The sequence below is a fragment of the Hyposmocoma kahamanoa genome, unplaced genomic scaffold (genome assembly GCF_003589595.1).
Source record: "Hyposmocoma kahamanoa isolate Upper Pololo Valley unplaced genomic scaffold, ASM358959v1 76, whole genome shotgun sequence".
Lineage (NCBI taxonomy): Eukaryota > Metazoa > Arthropoda > Insecta > Lepidoptera > Cosmopterigidae > Hyposmocoma > Hyposmocoma kahamanoa.
In genome coordinates, this window is record NW_020653900.1 from 9,022,793 (window position 1) to 9,042,981 (window position 20,189).

The 20,189-nt window shown below is 38.4% G+C and overlaps 2 protein-coding genes across 2 annotated transcripts in view; one reads left to right on the top strand and one right to left on the bottom strand.

Annotated features, from left to right (window-relative positions):
• Positions 1-611: 611 nt before the first annotated feature.
• On the top strand, positions 612-13,836 carry LOC113232467. The gene is made up of 5 exons (XM_026467207.1): positions 612-807; positions 7,959-8,168; positions 10,267-10,371; positions 11,875-12,020; positions 12,499-13,836. The coding sequence occupies exons 1-5, from the start codon at positions 675-677 to the stop codon at positions 13,480-13,482; spliced, it is 1,578 nt and encodes a 525-aa protein (XP_026322992.1). The 5' UTR covers positions 612-674; the 3' UTR covers positions 13,483-13,836.
• A 463-nt stretch (positions 13,837-14,299) lies between these two features.
• LOC113232618 overlaps positions 14,300-20,189 on the bottom strand; it is a 29,385-nt gene continuing 23,495 nt past the window's right edge. Inside the window, exons 15-18 of the mRNA XM_026467389.1 lie at positions 18,890-19,019; positions 17,994-18,224; positions 16,693-16,810; positions 14,300-14,436 (exon numbers count right to left, since the gene is read on the bottom strand). Of these exons, the coding sequence (XP_026323174.1) occupies positions 14,316-14,436; positions 16,693-16,810; positions 17,994-18,224; positions 18,890-19,019 (600 nt within the window). The 3' untranslated portion in view covers positions 14,300-14,315. The remainder of the gene's footprint in view (positions 14,437-16,692; positions 16,811-17,993; positions 18,225-18,889; positions 19,020-20,189) is intronic.

The window sequence follows — 20,189 nt, forward strand, 5'->3', positions numbered from 1 at the left end:
AACGCATACACTCAACATAGCCCGCACTAGGCAGAGGCTGTGTCGCGTGTGCCATGGACACACACATAGACAATCACAAATTACACCCAAACTCACGAGAGAAATAAATGTAGGCCATACAAATATTTCTCCCGGCCCGGGAATCGTACCTGGGACCTCTGAGTGGCAGTCCGGCATGGTAACCGTTCGGCCACGGAGGCAGTTTAGGTAAGGTGGCGGTACTTCCCTGGACGAATCCTTTCACAAGGAGCTCTACTGCTACTAAAGAAAAAAGTCATTTTGCAGATGTGACCTTATTGCACTAAAGGTGAGAATTTATTATCAGGTCTCTTCAGAGTAACAAAATTAACTACGGGGGCAGCTAACGACAACACCCAAAGCAAAATCAACATAGAAAGGTTTGCTTCTATTCGTTTGATTCTATCGAGAATCGATCTAATAGTTCTCGTCAAGAGCCCATTCAGCGACTGAACCACCGGGCAGTATATAATCTCTTTATTCAACAAAAAAAAAACACAAATCAAAATATCACATGTGACAATTATTTGCGTCATCAGCGCGAGACAAACATCCGAAATTAATATTGTCCAACAATCAGTAAAGATAAAACCGGAAATAACAACAATCATTTACAATTGTTACAAGTCATTATAGTATTAATAAAAATTTGTACAATGACAATGACGACGAGTAGTACACTGGGGTCACCTATTCCTTTGTCGGAAATAGAATCCGTGCTGGCATGGGTCGACACTTTCAAGTTGTCGAGACCTACTAAAAAGATAAACAGAGATTTTGCTGATGCAGGTTTGGATTCATATAATTTTATCTAGCGGTTATTGCTGTACTGTCTTTATGAAATTTGCTAACTCGTTTTCACCTTAGGGTGAAAACATTGTCTATACATTATTACATATTTTAACAAATTTTTGTTAAGGCAAAACTTTTTTTAAATATACTCCCGGACACATAATTCGAGCCACCTCGCATTTTTGTTTTAAAGCACTAGAATACAAAAGTAGTGTTATCGTCAAAGAAAATGTTTTCCCCCGGGTTTTGCAAATCCAAATTTCCAACAAGGATTTATGGAAAAGACGTTTAGTATAGTAGTTTCAAAATTGGTTAATAGTTTTTGATCAATCAAACATTGTTTAAGTTTAGGGCATTTAATACTGGAAATGCGAGGTGGTTCAAAGTATGGTGTTCGGGACTGTATATATTTCATTAGAGATAACATCCAAAAGAAGTATAATTCGCACTCATGGTGTAATAACGCCACATCTGCAAAATGGCAACTTTGCAGTAGAGGTTTAAAGATTTTTCGAACGTAATTAGCCGATAACATTTTAATGCTTAATTGGGGGAGTTATATAAAATTTCACAATTTGTTTCATGCAATTAGAAAAAGAAAAAGAAATACTAATAGAAATAGTTTATGCCTTGAAAAAAGAAACGAAACAGTACACATGCATTTTGTGATAATAATAACCAATGACGGAATTGAGTGAGTCAATTTCAATCAACTGAAGAATATCTTGGACATTCCCTTTTACAAATCTCGGGATTTCTCGGTACTGATTATATTTTGAATTTGCGCATTAGTTATTGAAATTAGAGTACATTGGCGGTAAATTATTATTTCATATTAAGTTTTTTACTTTTTATAATACTAAGTGACGGGACGAACAAGCCTTGCGCTTCGTGGTAAGCGACACTCCTGTTCATAACAGTTGCGTACCACTCAGAGCTTTAGATCACAAAGATCTTAGGGACACTGCCACTGCGCTCGACACTCTGAGCCAAGTTGACAAGTTCCATGTGCCTGTAATTTCACCAGCACCCTTACCCTTCGAGACAGGAACGCAGTAATGCTCACATTATCGCTAGGCGGCAGAAATAGGTAAGGTGGCAGTACTTCACTGAACGAACACTTTCACAAGGAGCTCTACTGCTACTAAAGTATTTGCTACAAAATATTGTATCCAAAAATCCCTATTTACCGACCCGAGAGATAGGGTTTTCCTATAGAGAGACTACGGGCTCGACGGCAAGACCAGGGTACACCGGGCGTCCGGGCCAAGCTCTCCGCGACTGATACGCCCTTATGGACTCGCTGGGGTTTGTGACTTTGCATGTTTCCGGGGCGTCTGTCTCGTGAGCAGCTAGCGCGTCTTTGTAGCGGTCTAGTTGAAGGCCTGAAGCGAGGAGACGCGCGGGGCACGTGAGTTGCTTTTTAAGTTGGATGCTATATCCGGACATTGTCGCAGGACACTGCGACCGGCATCTCCGGCACTAACCCGGAGAGCTAGTAGAGGATAAGCTAGATATCCTCCGGTCCCTCCAGCCGCTTAGGTTATTGGGAACTGGAGAGACGTCGTTTTTCAGCGTCGGGAAGTGAGCGTGCCTTACACCTCCGCCGCCAATGAGGAAATTTGGTAGTGGACTCAGAGTCGACGGCTCAGCGGTGGCAACCGCTATTTGTGAAATGCACAACGAGAAGTGAGCGTGCCTACAGCTCCGGTGCCTATCTGGAAAATAGGGAGGGTACTATACGTGCACCCGGGGCGACTCACCCGAGGCACTAGCCTCTCGAAGAACCGGATGAAATCAAATGACAGAGGTCTCTGACAACCCTGTATACTGGCTGATCGGGAGTCAGAACCTGAACTTATAAGATCCTGTGCGTGCACAGGTTATAGTGCCCTTCTAATATGCCCTAAGGGTAGGTAGGGAGGGTGACTATAATCAAAACTAAAGTAGAACGATTTGGGAGCTGGTCTCAAAAAATAATATGGTAGTTTTGTTTGTATAGGTATTTACGCATTTAAATATTTTAGCCATTTACAAAATAAACAATAGATAACCTATATTTTGGACTATTTAGAAAATAAACAGTAAAAAACAAAATTTTATACGTATTAATGACGAAATGGGAATGTCCATACCTAGAAAACGTTCATACTTTAGGTAGAATAACTACTAATAATAACAAAAAGATTTAAATGGAGACCAACTTACAATTAATAGAAGAGTATGTACAAAGCGTGTATGCTGTGCTGCTAATTCATATTATTTTTATGACTTTAAGGCGCTTTTGACGTATGGTCACATGTGGCTTTCCTCTCAGTGTCATATCATCAAAATTCACCAGTCACTGACTTAAGTTGTAAACGCGTGCCTTCCTGAATTTGACATTGGCGGAATCACCGATTATGTCAATGGTACTATAACATTTAAAAAAATAAGTTATACCTAGGGTACGAATTTAACTGCTAACTACAAACAAGTCGCGTGGCTATATTTTACAGCATACTTTTTTGTTATTTCTGAAAATATACTTTCAAATCACAAACTAGGTATTCACTCTTAGGCTGCCCATACGGTGTGGTGGGGTGAGCGGTGGCGATATGTCAGTGTCAGTTAGTGTCATACTTTCAGTAGTTTCCTACACCGGTTTGCACACATTCCTCGCCCGCATCCCTCGCACACATCTCTCGCACAGATTATGTATGTACAAACCCTTTTCCACCGGAGCTGCGCTAAGCGAGGCTAGGAAAATGAAATAATCGTATTGATGGATTTCTTCCTCGCACACTGCTTCGTTACGTAGCACATCTCTGATGGAAATGCAGACTAAAGGTAGTTTTCCAAAGGCGAAGCGTGAAGAGACGAGGAGAGACGAGAATTGAAATCTCGCCGGACTATTTCCACCAAAAATTGCCATTAATAGATGGCGCGATGCATCGCGATCTCGCGCAAGCACGCGCTGTGATTGTAGATAGTGAATATTCAGTGCTGTTCAGTTCATCGATAAATACGCGGAAGTAACATGTCCCATAATGATTTCATTATTATAATTATATATGTTAACGGAAGAGAAATCATATGAAACCATCGTTTTTTAAATCTCAAACCGAACGTACCCTACAATCTCGCGATTGATATTAATAGCCATCGCAAGCTCGTGCGAGACTGTAAGGGTACTGGCGATATCGCGCGGGAAATCGTGTTTCTCGTCTCGCCTCGTCTATCCTCGCCTCGCTGGTGGAAAACGACCTTAACGCGAGGCTTAAAACTTCAGTGAAACAAAAACTTTCTTCTATAGGGTTACTGCTTCTGCGTACTTGGATGACAAAAATTCGTGGTAGTGCCCGTTTACCTTTTGCAGGAAGTTTCGATCTATGATATTTGAAATAAATATTGTAAATGACAAATGTATACAAATGTTTATTTACAACGAGCAATCTATTTAATCTGTTGTAATTTGCGTACCTATGAAGTTTTTTACACTTTGACTTTGATCAAGGCTGCGTTATATCAGTTTTTTAAACATTCTTCGTATGTGTGAAATAACGCATTTTTCTGTCTAAATCACCACTGATCTAGCTGCTTTCAAATTGCAGATAATTTTCGTGTACAGTAATGTTACTTTTTTCTTGTGTAATGTGATATAAAATTCGCATATATTCAATTTCGCATAAAACACGTAAATGGTGAGTGTAAATAATTACAACTTCAATTGAATTATATACAATATTGAGTTTCAGACAGTTGTATCATTGCACATAATCTAATTAAAATAAATTACTTGTGGTGACTAAAGTTACTAGTCTTTTATTATCTTTACGAAAATAGACCACAGCGACGTTACGAGAAGGTCTTTGTAGACATTATAATTTTATTAATCGTTATTTTTATATACGGTAAAATTATAATTAATCAAACGTATTTGAACTTAATATTATTATTCGCCAAATTACCAACGTAACGAGCTTTCACTGGTTACCCACCAGACGTCCGAAACGACATTTTCCAGAAATAACGTTTGCTCGAATTTTCATAACTTCGAAAGTAATTTTGAGAGGAAAATGTTTTTCTTTTAAACGTAACTTAACCGAACCTAATTCTGTCTTTGCGTTAAACATCCAACATTTCCTGAAAGAACAATGGTTTTATTATAATTCGGTTTCCGGGGTAATGAAAATTCGAACAAACGTGATTTCGGAAAAAAATAATTCGAGTTTGTGATAGGTTACCGCTTTCACTCTGAGAAAATGATGAAAAATGCAATTTGTAATAAATTACCTAATACAAGCACGTTATGATTATTAATACAAAGATAGAACACTAAGAAAAAGATCCTTCGATCTGGCTGGATTCGAACCAACGTCTTCCAGCAAACCGTGGCTATGCCAATTACGCCACGGAACGAACCAACGCACCTTACGAATTTCCCTATGTGTTTTTGGTATTTAAGACTTTTTTGCATAGAAAAATGGCTTAGACCTTCGTAACCATTACAATTACAACAATCTTTTGAAATAGAAAGTTACTACATGATCCGATATAATACTAAGTGACAGGTGTTCGATGTGATTTTGTACGTGGAACTCAGAGCTTCGCAAACATGATTGCAGTTAATTGATCTCGGCTGCGTGAAGTCAGTTTCGACTGCATGCAGTTAATGTGTGAAGTCGTTATCCGAGACCACGACTGCATGAAGTTGATTACATGCAGTCACTCTGTTAGCAAACTTAGGCGTACTGCCACTGCGCCCATCATCCTGAGACATAATCATAGGAGTTCTACTGCTTCTAGTCATCCAATAGATGCGAAAGAGTTCGTCCAGTGAAGCCCTGCCTTAGCTATTTCTGCCGCCAAGCAGTAATGTGAGCATTAAAGGGTAAGGGTGCTGGTGGAATTACAGGCACATGGGACTTGTCAATTTATGTATCAGGGTGACGGGCGAGGTGGCAGTGTCCCTCAAGTCTTTGCGGTTTAAAGCTCTAAGTGGCACTGCAATTATTATAGACAGGCTTACCACGAGGTGCACAACTTGTTCGTCCCGTCACTTAGTGTTATAAAAAAAAAGAAAAGTGACTACAATTTGCTTGCAGAAAATCAGTATACCGTTATAACTTTCCCTAGACCATTACCGACTGACTTAGTTTTTGCCTTCCCCAGTAGGTACACTAAGTTACCTAGATTTTATTACCTCTAACGCAGTAACCTTACCATTGTTGTTGTAACGAGGAGATAAGCGTAGCAATTTTACTCCGCTTAAGTTTTTCCTTATTTTATAGATTGTTTGTGTCCAGATTTTACTTTTGTTTTATTGCCTATTTCCTTATTGTCTGTTTACATATTTTAGTTCATTTTAATAAATTGCACCTGCATAGGATAAACGGCCCTATTTTTGTGTCCAATACGCACCTACATGACAGATCTAACATCTAACAAAAAAAAAACCGTTCAATTAGGCGGTTATTCTTATTACACACAAAAAGTTCATAACTTTTTGTTTGCCTTTTTTTAATCAAGTGATGGGACGATCACGTCGTACGCTTGGTGGTAAGCGACACGCCTGCCTATAATATTTGCACTACCACTCAGAGCTTGAAATCGCAAAGATATGTGAAGCGCTGCCACTGCGCTCCCGTCACTCTCAGACATATAGTTGACATGTCCCATATGCCTGTAGTTTCATCAGCCTTAAGACGCCCGTGGTCGCCCATGGCGGCTGGCTTGGATCCGCAGCTGGTCGGTAACTTCAAACGCGCCGCCTATGCTCTCGATACAAATCGGACTGTCCCGTTCCGCGAACTTGCCCATACGCGCCATATTGCCCATACGAGTACGCACCATTATCTATCGTTCAAAACTGGAACACATAATAATGCTTACGTTACTACTTGGCGGCAGAAATAATGAAAATAATATTGCCTGCAGTCGCTCTCCCTCCTTAATACTCAGCATATAATGTCTAAGGTATGAGAATCTAGTGGCACATACTCATAAATTTATAGAGGTAAAATAAATATTGGACAACATCACATAGGTTGCTCTGGTCCCAAATTAAATAAAGCACTTATATTCCACTTGGGTTATGAAATCAGAACAACGACAGCATCAAGACCCGAGACAATATAGAAAAGTTAGTTTTCTACACGGAGCCGGCCAGGGATCGAAACAAAACCGGTGTGCAAACGACTTAACCACGGAGGCGCTACGGTATACCGGAGAGGTCTACCTGAGCAGGTGTATCTGTGCAGGCAAATCGAAACGTGTGTTGGAACAGACCTGTGCAGTTTTGTATATCTGCGCAGGCGACTGACGCAAGATCGAAAATCAATTCTTTTGAGTGACACCGTACGGTGAACCTGTGCATGTGTGCGTGTACTACGGTCGCCTGCGCAGGTCGCGCCATTTGATTTCTACAGAAGCTGGTTATAAGATGCTTATAGAAAAAATAAAAGAAACACAATGCCACTAAATCAGTAGTTGTGTAGTATTCTCAGTATAGAACTTACGCTACGGCAAGCGGCCTACCTGCACAGGTAGACCTCTCTGGTGTACCGTACTATGGTCCGTAGCGTGTATGTCCGGCATAATGGCACCCGGCAAAAGCAAAACTTGAAATTTTTGCTTCACTGTCATTTTTTATCATACTACTAACTTTATCATACTATAGCAGAGGTTCCTAAATTTATTTGTCTGGTGTACCACGTATAGACTCCCTGCCTTTGTAATATTGAATATTTCACAAACTCATCAACTTCAAATGTGTGTTTAGCAAATGACACAGTCTAGTGAAAAACTTTATAAATAAAAAATAAATTGATTTTAAGTTTTTCACATTTATCTAAGCGAATATCTTGTTTCTTGTGTAATGTAGAGTATTCCATTTATGGAAAGTCAAAATTTTGGTCACCACCTGCCTAATTGGTTTCCACTCTTGTGGTCGTTCATTAACGTCTCATGCGCCTTGTATTTTTTTCGCTGACATGGACCCTGGGGGTCGGTGGAGATCACTTTGGGAGTTATCGACCTAGAGTCATGGGAAAAATTCATTCTTCGATGCGGGATATTCGTTCATTTATTTTTAAAATTGTAGGTAAATTGCCATTTTACCTCTCTTTTTCGTCGACTGTCTATTATATTCTATTAATTGTCAACAGTACTTCTAGCCGAAATTCTTAGCGTAAACTATCCAAAACTGGTGGAAATGCACAACTACCCTCCCAGGAACAGTCACGCGCTCAAGCTCAACAACTGGATGACATTAAACAGGAAGGTGCTCAAGAAATTAAAGCTCAATCTTTGCGCCCATACCATGGAACAACTCGCTAACAGTGTGCCGGGTGTTATTGAAAGAGTACTTGTCATGGGTACGTGACATTTTGTTTAGCTTTCAAATTTTACGCTTGTAGAAGCACTGCAGTGCTGCGCCACTACTATTTTTCGTACAATAAGTTAGTCTGCAAAAGTGGCGCTGCAGCTGCGCTTCTAAATATTGTATGAAAATTAGTAGCGGTTACCGCGCCACTGCTGCGCTTTTATAAGCGTCTCATTTGAAGGCGCCCTTACAGCGGAATTTCCTCTAGTATCTTTTATCATCTCAAATATAAATAAGAAATTCGCATACTATACTTAGAGTAAGGCCACGTCTGTCGGCATGAGTCGATAGCTTTTTCGTGTTTAAGTAGGGGAGTTATAAAATTTCACATATACATTATTCTTTTCATATAGTTCGTATTATTTTTATGACTCTCATGTCTTTTTCTTATCGTATCGATGGCAAACTTATATTTGCCATGGTAAAAGGATTTGCCAATCGGTGTAACGTTCCTTCCTACTCGCCGATTGTTACATACGGTGCGCCAGATATACCTACATGAAAGGAATTACGTACGTCATGCGAGAAGCATATCTATCGTGCACCGCATGACTTTTTATAATACTTTATTTTTACTTTCATGTGATAAATATTTTTATGAAATATACATTATATTAAAAATATTGATGACTAGCAGCATTAGAGCTCCTTGTGAAAGAGTTTGTACAAGGAAGCCACCTTACCTATTCCAGCTGTCAAGCAGTAGTAGTTCCGGTTTTGAAGGGTAAGAGAGCTGGTGAAATTACAGGCACATGGGACTGGTCAACTTATGTCCCAGGGTGACGGGCGCAGTGTCAGTGCCCCTTAGATCTTTGCGATTTAAAGCTCTGAGTGGCACTGCAACTGTTATGGATAGGTGCACGACTTGTTCGTCCCGTCACTTGATATTATAAAAAATAAATTTCTTGTGACAAAAGCACTTTTACCACGTGATCACACGTGGCTTTATTATGCTAAGAGTACGAATGAAATGTAAGGTTGAGAACTTCTTTTGACTATGAAAATACTTGTAAATTGTGGGAATGGAAATTTTGTCTTCTAGGTGGGTCCCAAGTTGGATTCCCTCGAAGGGCCTGCCCGCCTAAGCCTTAACGAAACATGTGCAAGTTTAATTTGATAATTATCACTTGCTTTAATGATGAAGGAAAACAATTTGATTTGAACCGACTTTAAACCTACAATCGAGTATAACGACGAGTATAACCAGAAATAGAGACGAAATAAGGGGTATCCATCCGTGGCAACTCATCAGGTAAATGGGCCTTATATCACTTTTAAATATCAACTCTCGTTTGCGCTGAAATGACAAATTAGAAAAGTGAAATAGTACAGCGCCAACAATCGACCTGTTTGTACGCCTTCGTATATTCCAAAAATATTCTATATTTATTGTAATAAAGATAATATCTCTAACAATGGGGGCTGTTCTATTCGGTGGTATGGGAAAAACAGCAAAACATCTAATTACAAAACAAACGGAATCACATTTCATCGGTAATTAAATATTAAATATGTAATTTTGCAATTTTCATCCATTATAGCAAAGTTCAATTTGAAGATTCAAAGGTGATTCAAAGGTCGATTTAAAGTGAAACAATTGACGACTCCCGTCAATTGTTTCGAATTCGGGCTGGCCAATCGGAGCGCAGTTGTCACAGTAATGATTTGGCAGAAAAGTTTCCAAACAAATTAAATTACATTTTGTCTCTATTTCTGGTTATATAGGGATCAGAGAAGGTTATGAAACATGTGAAGGCGCCAACCCGCATCGGGCATTTGTTGACCTAAACTGTCTCCTAAGATCTGTTCCCAGCTGTACCTACATTCTTGGGCTGATGATGATGTATTTGTATTGTGATTAGAACCGGTGTACGTACGTCATTTTTGGAGTGTAGTGACAATAAAACCGTTAGAACATTTGTAATTTTTGGTACGGATACTGAGGTTATAGGCGTTCATAGTCATTCGTTAATATTAAAAGCTGTTTTATCAGTAAAGAAATTATATAATATTATATAATTTTTTTTTACTAAATATTCGATTATTTAAGCACTCTGCATCAAACGGTATTCCGTTTCCTTTGGTTACAGTACGTGACAAAATAAAACGCGATGAAGAGGCAGAAAAGGCAAACAAAGAAGGGGAGCAGAATATGTCCAGTGGCGGAAGTTACTACGAAGCTTGCGGAGACGACGGTATGCTAACCATTATTTTTAGCAATACGCATTACGTAACCACGAACGTAAATAGAAAGGGTCTTTTCGAATGACATTCTACAGGATATATCACGGAGAGTGTGCGATCGAATTGCGCTTTCTATTATCGGGGGACTAGACGTAGGCTGTGGATATACCAAGAGATTGCATGAAGTGTTACGCTTCCGCATTTGTATGGCGAACGGCTACGAAGTGGAATTCTCTACCTGCAAACTTATTACCTAAACGCTATAGTTTGGGCCTTTTCATGTCGTGAGTGAATAGGCATTATTTATGCGCATGCTCGATCGTCGACCTCATTGTCACTTACCATCAGGTGACATAGAGGTCAAATGCGCACACATTTTTTTAAAATAAAAACGTATAAGCGATGCATTTAGTAAAGGGGCCGTCGAACGCAGAAAATAGGGACCATGGTATTGTCGACGTCTCCAGCAGAGATGCCACGAATATTCAGTCACTATTCGGTATTCGGCCGAATACTACGACTATTCGGCCGTATACCGAATATGAAATAATGAAAAAATCACAAATTATTTCTTTAATACTTAAAATCAATCAGTGGCAGGTTATGATGAATGAAAACAATTTTTTCAGCTTTGGTTGGTACCAAACGATTACGCTTTTCCTCATAAACAATTCTTGCTTCTGAAAATAGGCTCTCACTATAAACACTACTGCCAGGACATTATAGATAAATCTTAGCAAATTTTGACAGGCTTGGATACTGCTTTGTGTTTACTGACCACCACTTGTAAGGCTCTACTGTCCGATTTAGGCGAACAGTTTTACTACAAAAATCAATCTCATACGCAATAGAACTTTTCTCCACATCCTCACCATTTTGCATATTACCTGTAGCGACTTCTCCAAAATAGGTCCGGAAACTGTCGTTTTATAATTTTTCAACAAAAACACCCCACTCCCGTTGCACGAAGCACAATGGGACAGGTCGTAACAGGTCGCTCGTGAAATGCACAGCCACATGCAATCTTACGCAGAACATTCGGCAGTCGAATATTCGGTGATTCGGCCGAATATTCGGTATTCGGCCAAATCACAATTCGTGGCATCTCTAGTCTCCAGGTCTATACTGCTTGGGAAAATATTGGATAGCCACCTCCGCTTTGCATTAGACGTCGATCGACAACCCATCGCATGGTAACAAATTTCTCGCTCTTGGCGGTGTTTCTTCAGAACAGAATTATCAAATGCTGAATGTGTATAGGTCGGTAGTTTAATTGTTAATTATTTTTCCCATTTTGTTGTTTCAATGCATTTATTTGGTAATGAAATGTAAAGAAATCAACATTGTCCAATGCGGTTAGTATAAGAAAAAATATGGCATATTCTAAGAATCGTACAGAAATTTTTGAAACAGATGTGTGACAAATCTAAGAAAAAGATATGTGACAGACAGCCATATTTCGTACGTTTTACGTAGTTTTAATTACCAATAGAAACATTTCCTATTGTTTACAGAACATGTGTTAGTGGTGCCTGTGAAGATGCGAGTAAACGGGGTATTGGAGACCGTACAACAGAAGGTGGTTAACTACGAGGCCTATACCAACATCAAACAGGAGTTAAAAGATTCTAAAGAGACCGCAGAAATGCTCAGACAGAAGGTACAAAATCAGTTATACACATAAATAGTGACTGGGAGATTATCTCGCTCACGGTGACCTGCAAAACTATTGTAAGGTACCCATAAAGTTTTGCAATGTCTCATGTAGCCTTGGTAGTTTACCATAAGCCAGATTCGAGTAAACATTTTGTCAAACGTCAATTCTAATAATGTCTGTTTTCCTTGTGAAAGAGTTCGTCCAGGAAAGTACTGTCACCTTACCTATTTCTGCCGCCAAGCAGTAATGTGAGCATTACTGTGTTTCGGTTTGCGTCGTGTCACTTGGTATCATAAAAAAATCGTTTCAAATTTCCCTAAAGGCTACTTATATTTTATAAATGAATTTTAATGGCATACCAATAGGTAATGAGATAAATATATCTCATTTATATTATCAACATAGGTGTCCATTGTAATGAAACCGTCATGTAAAAAAAATTAACCAACAACTCGATTACAAACTATTTCTGTATGTGCAGGTGGGCCATCTTGACGACTTAATAAAACTGAAAGACGAGAGAATCAATGAATTACAAAAGCAACTGGACAGGAAACAATTAAGGCGTAAAGATTCTGAAGGAGTTGTCTCAAACAGCAACTCTACCTCCAACCTGCCGTTTGAAGTATTACCCTCACCGATCATTGACTTAATCCCAAACAACGCTTCTAGTAAACAAATTATTAAACGTAGTGACAGCAAACAACTTGACATTAAAAAGTCTGATGATAAACAATTTGATATAAAACAATCTGACAGTAAACAATTTGATATAAAACAATCTGACAGTAAGCAATTTGATATAAAACAATCGGATAGTACAAAATTTGATATAAAACTTTCCGATAGTAAACAATTTGTAATTAAACAATCTGATAGTAAACTATTAGCCAATAAACAATCTGATATTAAACAATTTGACATTAAACAATCTGATAGTAAACAATTTGACATTAAACAATCTGACAGTAAACAAAATGACATTGAACTAACTGATATCAAACAAATTGATTTTAAACAAATAGACATTATTAAACTAGTTGACTCTAAACCCATAGAAGAAGGCAAAGAATATAAAGATTTCAAAGAAATTATAGAAACATTTGAGATTAAAGAAGAAACCAAAGATATAAAAGATTCCAAATTGCCATCTTTGAAAAATTCTAGGAGCAAGTTGTTTTCGAAAGCTTCATATCATCAAATACAAAGCAAATTGGCTATGGACGTGGATGATATGACGATTGATATTGATAGAATTAAATCTGATGTTTTTAAAGAAGTTGAAAATACTCCTGATATTGAAGGGGTGCAAGACGAAGTGTTCAAGGATAGTGAACCGGGGATAATCACAGAAGTGCAAATTGGAATGCCTTCATTGCCGACTACGATAGAGGATGCAATACAAAAAGAGGTGATAGAACTGTGTAAGCCAATAGAAAGAAGTATGGATAACTACATGAACTAGTGAATACTTTAAACAGACATGTTTGATGGTATGCCTATATTGCTTATGTTTCTCGAAGTGATTATGAGTTTTGATCTCGCCGTTCGTGATTTATCACCCAGATTTGATCAGAATTACAAAGTAACTCGAACACTGTATAACATTACTTCAGTGCTAGGTAAATAAAAAAATACTAAAATAACTTATCTAAGTCTTGCTTCTAGGAACCATCACCTGTAAATATTGTTTGTCTTTATTTGACGCGTACGTTTTAGGAAATTTTCTGGTCTATATAGCGGTAGTAGAATTGAGACGTGTATTAAAATATTTTTATTAGTTTTTAGAATGTTGCGATCGATTTAGAATAAAAGAGTACAAGAACTGGTGTTGTTTCTATTATATCATTTATTTTGGATCCAATATGCATACTTATTGTTGCGAAGGGGTTATGATGAATTAATGATACCAGCGGTATTTAACTTCTAGGCCAGAGAAAATTTTCACACACAAGCGCAATATTTCAGTCAATAACTATAGTCGACGCAACATTAACAAGCAGGGGATAAATTATCATTCGCAAATTGATTGACTTTTTGTATGGGGAACCACTATAACATATTTTACAACTACTTACGTAAGGGTACAGCAGATATGGAAAACTACAACAGCACTTTCCTTTGCACGTATTGTATACACGTATGACAAAATTAAGTGCGATATGTTAAGGTTATTCAACATATTATGAGTAAGGTTACTAAGTAAAGTAGTTACTCCACGTATCCCACTAGGAATATAGCAATGAACCCTTTTTTTGTTTGTATCGATAGAGTTTCAGAAATAAAGCGCACTATGTGTCAGCAACGTGTGTTGGCCTGGAAGATTTCGCACAGACTCGGATGCTGCTTCAAGATCTTCTTTATCTCGTTCAGTCTTCGTGTTGTAAAGTTTTTTCCTGTGTCCGGTACTTTTTTCTCACTGAAAGAACAATATACATACATACATACACACACACACACACACACACATATATATATATATTGTATATGGCTTTCTAGAATAATGACCTATCTGAAAATCACCTAATTCACCTAGAAGGCGAATTAAAAGAAATTGAATCGTATTATGCCGGGTTCACGAGTCTCACTTGCGTTTTTCGCTTGCTTGCGTTGGCTGGGTACACGGCGTAGAAATCTGCATTCCGCACAATGGCGTTCCGCTTTGCGTTGCGGAGAGACTTACGCGCATGCGCGGCACCATGCTTTTGTTTTGTTTGTACTGGACGCGTGGACGCTGTTGCTCTGTGATTGGCCAGTGGTGCTGTCCTCCGCAAACGTTCCTTGTTGCTTAAACAAGGAAAGCAAGGCGGCTGGCGCAAGCGAGCAACTCGTGAACAGTCGTACCTGTGCGTATGCGACAGATCTTTGCGTATGCGCGAAGCGAGTCACGCAAGCAAGCAAAAAACGCGAGTGAAAGACTCGTGAACCCGCCATTAAGGTTACAATTGTTCCATATGGAACTGAGTACATGGAACTGATGCCCAATGATGTAACATGATTATTTTACTCAACGGAAAATATTACGCACAATGAAATTTAATACATTCAGAATACAGATGGCGACTCACGATACGTCTAGTCCATCAATTTAAAGTCGCTCAGCGAGCTATGGAACGGGCTATGCTCGGAGTTTCTCTGAAGGACCAAATTCGTAATGAGGTTATCCGACAAAGAACCAAGGTTACCGACATAGCTCGTGCAATGAGCAAGCTGAAATGGTAGTGGGTTGGCCATATTTGTCGAAGAACCGATAACTGATGGGGAAAACGAGCTCTAGAGTGGAGATCGCGACTCGGCAAACGTAGTGTAGGACTCCCTCTGGCCAGGTGGAGTGATGACCTGCGAAAGGTTACTGGCAGGAAATGGATGCGACAAGCCGAGGACCCGGTAAAATGGCGCACATTGGGGGCGGCCTATGTCTAGCAGTGAACTGCGATAGGCTAATGATGATGAGAATACAGCTGTGTAATCACGACAAAAAATATACTATTTTGATTTGGATCATTATTCTCGAAAAGCAGCCACATAGCTATTTATTTTTCTAAGAAATATGTAGCAATTGGCTGCTGATGTGTTTTACTGCTCCGGGAAAAGGGCGAGTTGAAGGTTTTTAACGCTCTGATCTGGGAGGCTGTTCGTCTTTGCCGCCGAGGATGGTTTGGTTGGCTTGTAACGCGGCGAGAGTGATGGGATTGTCAGTGTTGTTGAGAAATTCGCTGGCTCGACAGTTGCAACCAGTGCATATGGACGGTCCCTGAGGAGGACGTAATTGGCAAGTACCACAGACTTCGTGAAGAATAGAGTTCTCCATGCTTGGAAGTCTACGACGAAATACGATACTACGTTACTGCGTTTAAAACGAAGCTCTAACGTACTACATATTATGTCAGTTTTACGATGAATAGAATGTTAAAATTCGATACGAGATTCGTGTTCGAGACCACTCTCTGTGCGCGTGTGGTCTGGCAGAAGGTACCCTCAAGCACCTGTTTTTGACTGCAACGGTATCGTCACTCCTCTGCATAATATCCTCCCCCCTAAAACCTACTGTTCTGTTAATATCAACTTCCTCCTAACGTTAGTATGTCCTGTGTAAATTTATTAAAAGTAACAATTTGTTTCTGTAATAAGACTATTACATATGTATATATTAGTATAGTATAGTATATGTTGTCTGTTGTCGTAGATTCTCCTCTCAGCGAATTCTATCGAAATTCACCGGTCAAATTCTGAGTAAAAAACGCGTGTCTTCCTTAACTTGACTTTGGCGGAATCATCGATTGTATCGATGAAGCTATAACGTTTCGTAGTAAGGACTTATGTCAAATCACGATCTTCGTACGCGCAAAAACGATGATCGTGGTAGACCTCCTAGTTCATGAAATGAAGTATTGTGAGGAACTGTAAATAGAACTAAGGAAGACCCTTTTTGTGTATAAATCTATTTTGAATGGGGGGCCATTCTCAAAACCTGCACACCGGCGGTGAATGGGAGCAGGATTTGTTTGAAAGACGATGGCACGTCTGATGACTCAATGATGTCTGATGAAACAATGATTTGGTTTGATTATCAATGGTACTCATGATACAAAGGGCTTCATAATCATTCTTCCCGATCGATCAAATCAACCCTGTTTACGTATTTATAGTAAGACATACCTACAAAAAAACTTACACGTTATCACTGCTATCTTGTCCAACCACCTTGAACCGGTTAAATTGTATTAAATCGTCATGCAAACAATCCTCTTTTATTTGATCGATTATCAACTTTTCGGAGTACAGGTTTGCCACTGCAAGAAAATCAGTTCGTTGACATTCAGTACCATTTCTAGACCCTACGGTCAAGAGGTAAAGTAGTCAAAGTATCGCTATTTACAACATATGGTAAGTATTTTTATAGTAGATACGAAGTTCTATATTGCATCGCTATTTCTAAAGTTCACGTAGTTATTAAGGATTTTTTATTTGAACGGAAGAAAACAAAAGAGCAACCCGGTGCCCCTTATCTTCAACAGATTTACTCTTTTGTTATCTAAGTTATTAAAACAAATTTCTTTATTGCGTTGCTATGTCTAAGTTCGCACAATGTAATGTAGATCTTCGTTTCTACTGAATAGAGTGTTATAGTTAGTTCTTTGAATACAAAATAACAATACAACAGTTTAATAACTGCCTGTCCTTCATAAAAATATGTACATTATTGTTCAGATCCTAGAAGTTACCTACATCTATGGTTACGCATTGTCAGTATTTCATGTATTTATTAATTCCACTTTCAACATTTACAACAAAACAAAATAATGTGCATAAGCCATCGAGTATATAACCAGAAACAGAGACGAAATAAGGGTCACACATTCCTGGTAACTCATCAATGATACATCCCTTATAAATATAAACTCTCGTTTGCACTGAAATCACAAATTAGAAAGCTGAAATAGTACATCGCCAACAACTCCTGTCCTCCAACTGACCTGTGTGAACGTCTCCGTATATTCCAAAAATATTCTGTATTTATTGCAATAAAGATAATAAATATCTCTAACAATGGCGTGCTGTTCAATTCGGTGTTGTGGGGAAAAACAGCAAAACATCTAATTACAAAACAAACGGAATCAAATATCATCGGTAATTAAATATGAAATATGTAATTTTGTAATTTTCGTCCATTATAGCAAAGATCAAGTTAACTGATCGATTTGAAGTTAAACAGTTGACGACACCCATTGACGACACCCGTCGATTAAATGATATGGCTGAATAGTTTTGAAACAAATTAGACAACATTTCGTTTCTATTTCTGGCTATATACTCGATAGCATAAACCTATACAGATTTTTCGTACATTATTATTCAACATAAACGATTGCATCGCTGTAATCGCTTATAGATCGCAAGTGTAGCGATGCAATTACAAGTTTCACGAACGCACGTTTACATCGCTGCTAAAAGTCGCAGTGTTTCCATTCTTACAGTCAAACATCCTGCCGACACTCGAAGAAGGGGTAGGCGAGGGAGCAGGGTCGTAGCAATTGCATGGAGGCATTTCTTGACTGAGCGATATCGATTGGATAGAAGTCTGTACACCAATGCCATCAATGGGTGTAGGCATCCATTCATCCAATGGGTTCTCCAGCTCTCGTTCGTCGCTTTTTTCACGTCTTTTCTTCTCGTTTAGCCGTTCTTTCAGAATTTCCAATTGTTCTGCAAGAAGTTTTAGTTTAGAGCAGGTTTTAAACGGTTCCAAAAACTTTCAACTAAAAAAAATAATAAACAAATGATACCGATACCTCCAAAGTAAGTTGTAAGTGAAAATACCTGCCATTTTTGCTTTTTAACTTAAGCATATCCTATTTTACATACAATTACAAGTTCCATGTTTGGAAATAAACATAGCAGTAAGTATACATACATCAAAAAAGGATATTTTTAAGTTAAAAACAGTACAGAGTACTAAAAAAAACGACCTCAAAAGTCATTCAAATTTAAATGGGACCAATATTGAGGTACCAGTTAAAAAATGCGGATAATCTTTAAACAGCTGGACATACGTTTATCAAACATAGCAAAGAACCATCCCGATCAAATAAGCTCTCAAATGAGGTACCCTCTTTCCAACAAAAAAGAATCATCAAAATTGGTTCACAATCGATGTGTGAAAACATACAATCGAATTGAGAACCCCTTCCTTTTTTGAAGTCGGTTAGTAAAAATCCATCTCTTTGGGAGCCATGATGCTACAAACAGACAAAGGCTTTAAAGCTCTTCTTGCATCGGACGTAAAAGAGTAATAGCATATGAGGACTCATCGATAAGAAATAACTAATCCACTTGCGACTCCGCTACGTATAAGAGGGCGAATTGCTTACCAGGACTGCAAGCCTGATAATTTTCAAAGGTCTCCTCGTACACCGTAAACGGATTGGCATTCATGTACGGCGGCAGGTTGTTCATAAACGAATCCACGCGCATGCGCTTGCATTTTTCCATTGGACACACCTAGACCATGTTCGATATGACTCAATTCAGTAACTTAAACATAACATTTGCGGCTAAAAATATTATAATTATAAGTTTTTTATTAAAAAAAATTAACCTCAAAGACGTATTTGCCAAAGAAGGATGGCGACATCCCGTGTATTTTCTGACCCAGTGTTTTTGACGACGTGCATTAAAGATACCTATCAATACTTGTGATTAATTATCAAAGCATGAACAAAGCTAATTGAGTACAGCCTGTAGAAGCTGGGGTTATAAAGTTGATATAGGTTATATTTACAACATTGTTCTGTTTTTCGCTTCAGATGTTTGTCGTAGTAGCAGAAAACAACAAGTTTCCAGTTTGTTCCTAAAAATAATAAAAACTTGCTGCATATCCCTAAATCTGCCAAACTCTGCCACATTTAATACTAATACGTTAACATGTTCTGTCGCAATGAGAATGAATAAAAATTAAATCTGCCCAAATGGCAGAAATCTGCCACAAATGGTCACACTGTTCTCATTCTCTAAGGGTCGTATTCTAGAACAATACTCAATGCTCAAGTCAGGATTGCACTGGAAACACAAGCACTGGAAATACGACCATAATGGCAGGGACTTGAGTATGATTTCGAGTGCTTTCAACCATACTCAAATCCTTACTTGAGCATTGAGTAGAGTTCTAGAATACGACCCTAAGTGACATTAATATTGGCAAGAGGCCTCTTGTCAAAACGTTATTTTGCTAACTCTCGTATTTCTCATTCAAATATTTTCTAAACATTTTTGTCACATTGTGTTTTATTTTTTACTCTATATCATTATTGTTTAATTGATTAGGTATTTTATAGCTTTAATGTTTTATGTGTGAACTATAAAATAATAAATACTTTGGGTAGTTAAATATTCAATCATGCTTAAAATGAAACGTACGTACAAGAACGTTACCTAATCTATGGTCGAACTGAATTAATTGCGACATTGTTTTGCAATTTCTTTATTCCCGACTTCTAAAAATATACAAAAATATATTAACAACTAGGCATAAATTAAAACGTTAAATTATACTAGCAAAAACCATGAACTTCAAGGCACTTCATTGATTTTGGGTCAACTTTCGCCATCCTTCTTTATCAGCTAACGTACAGTGGGTGCATTCCAATGAACTGGTTTATTCCGTAATTTGTG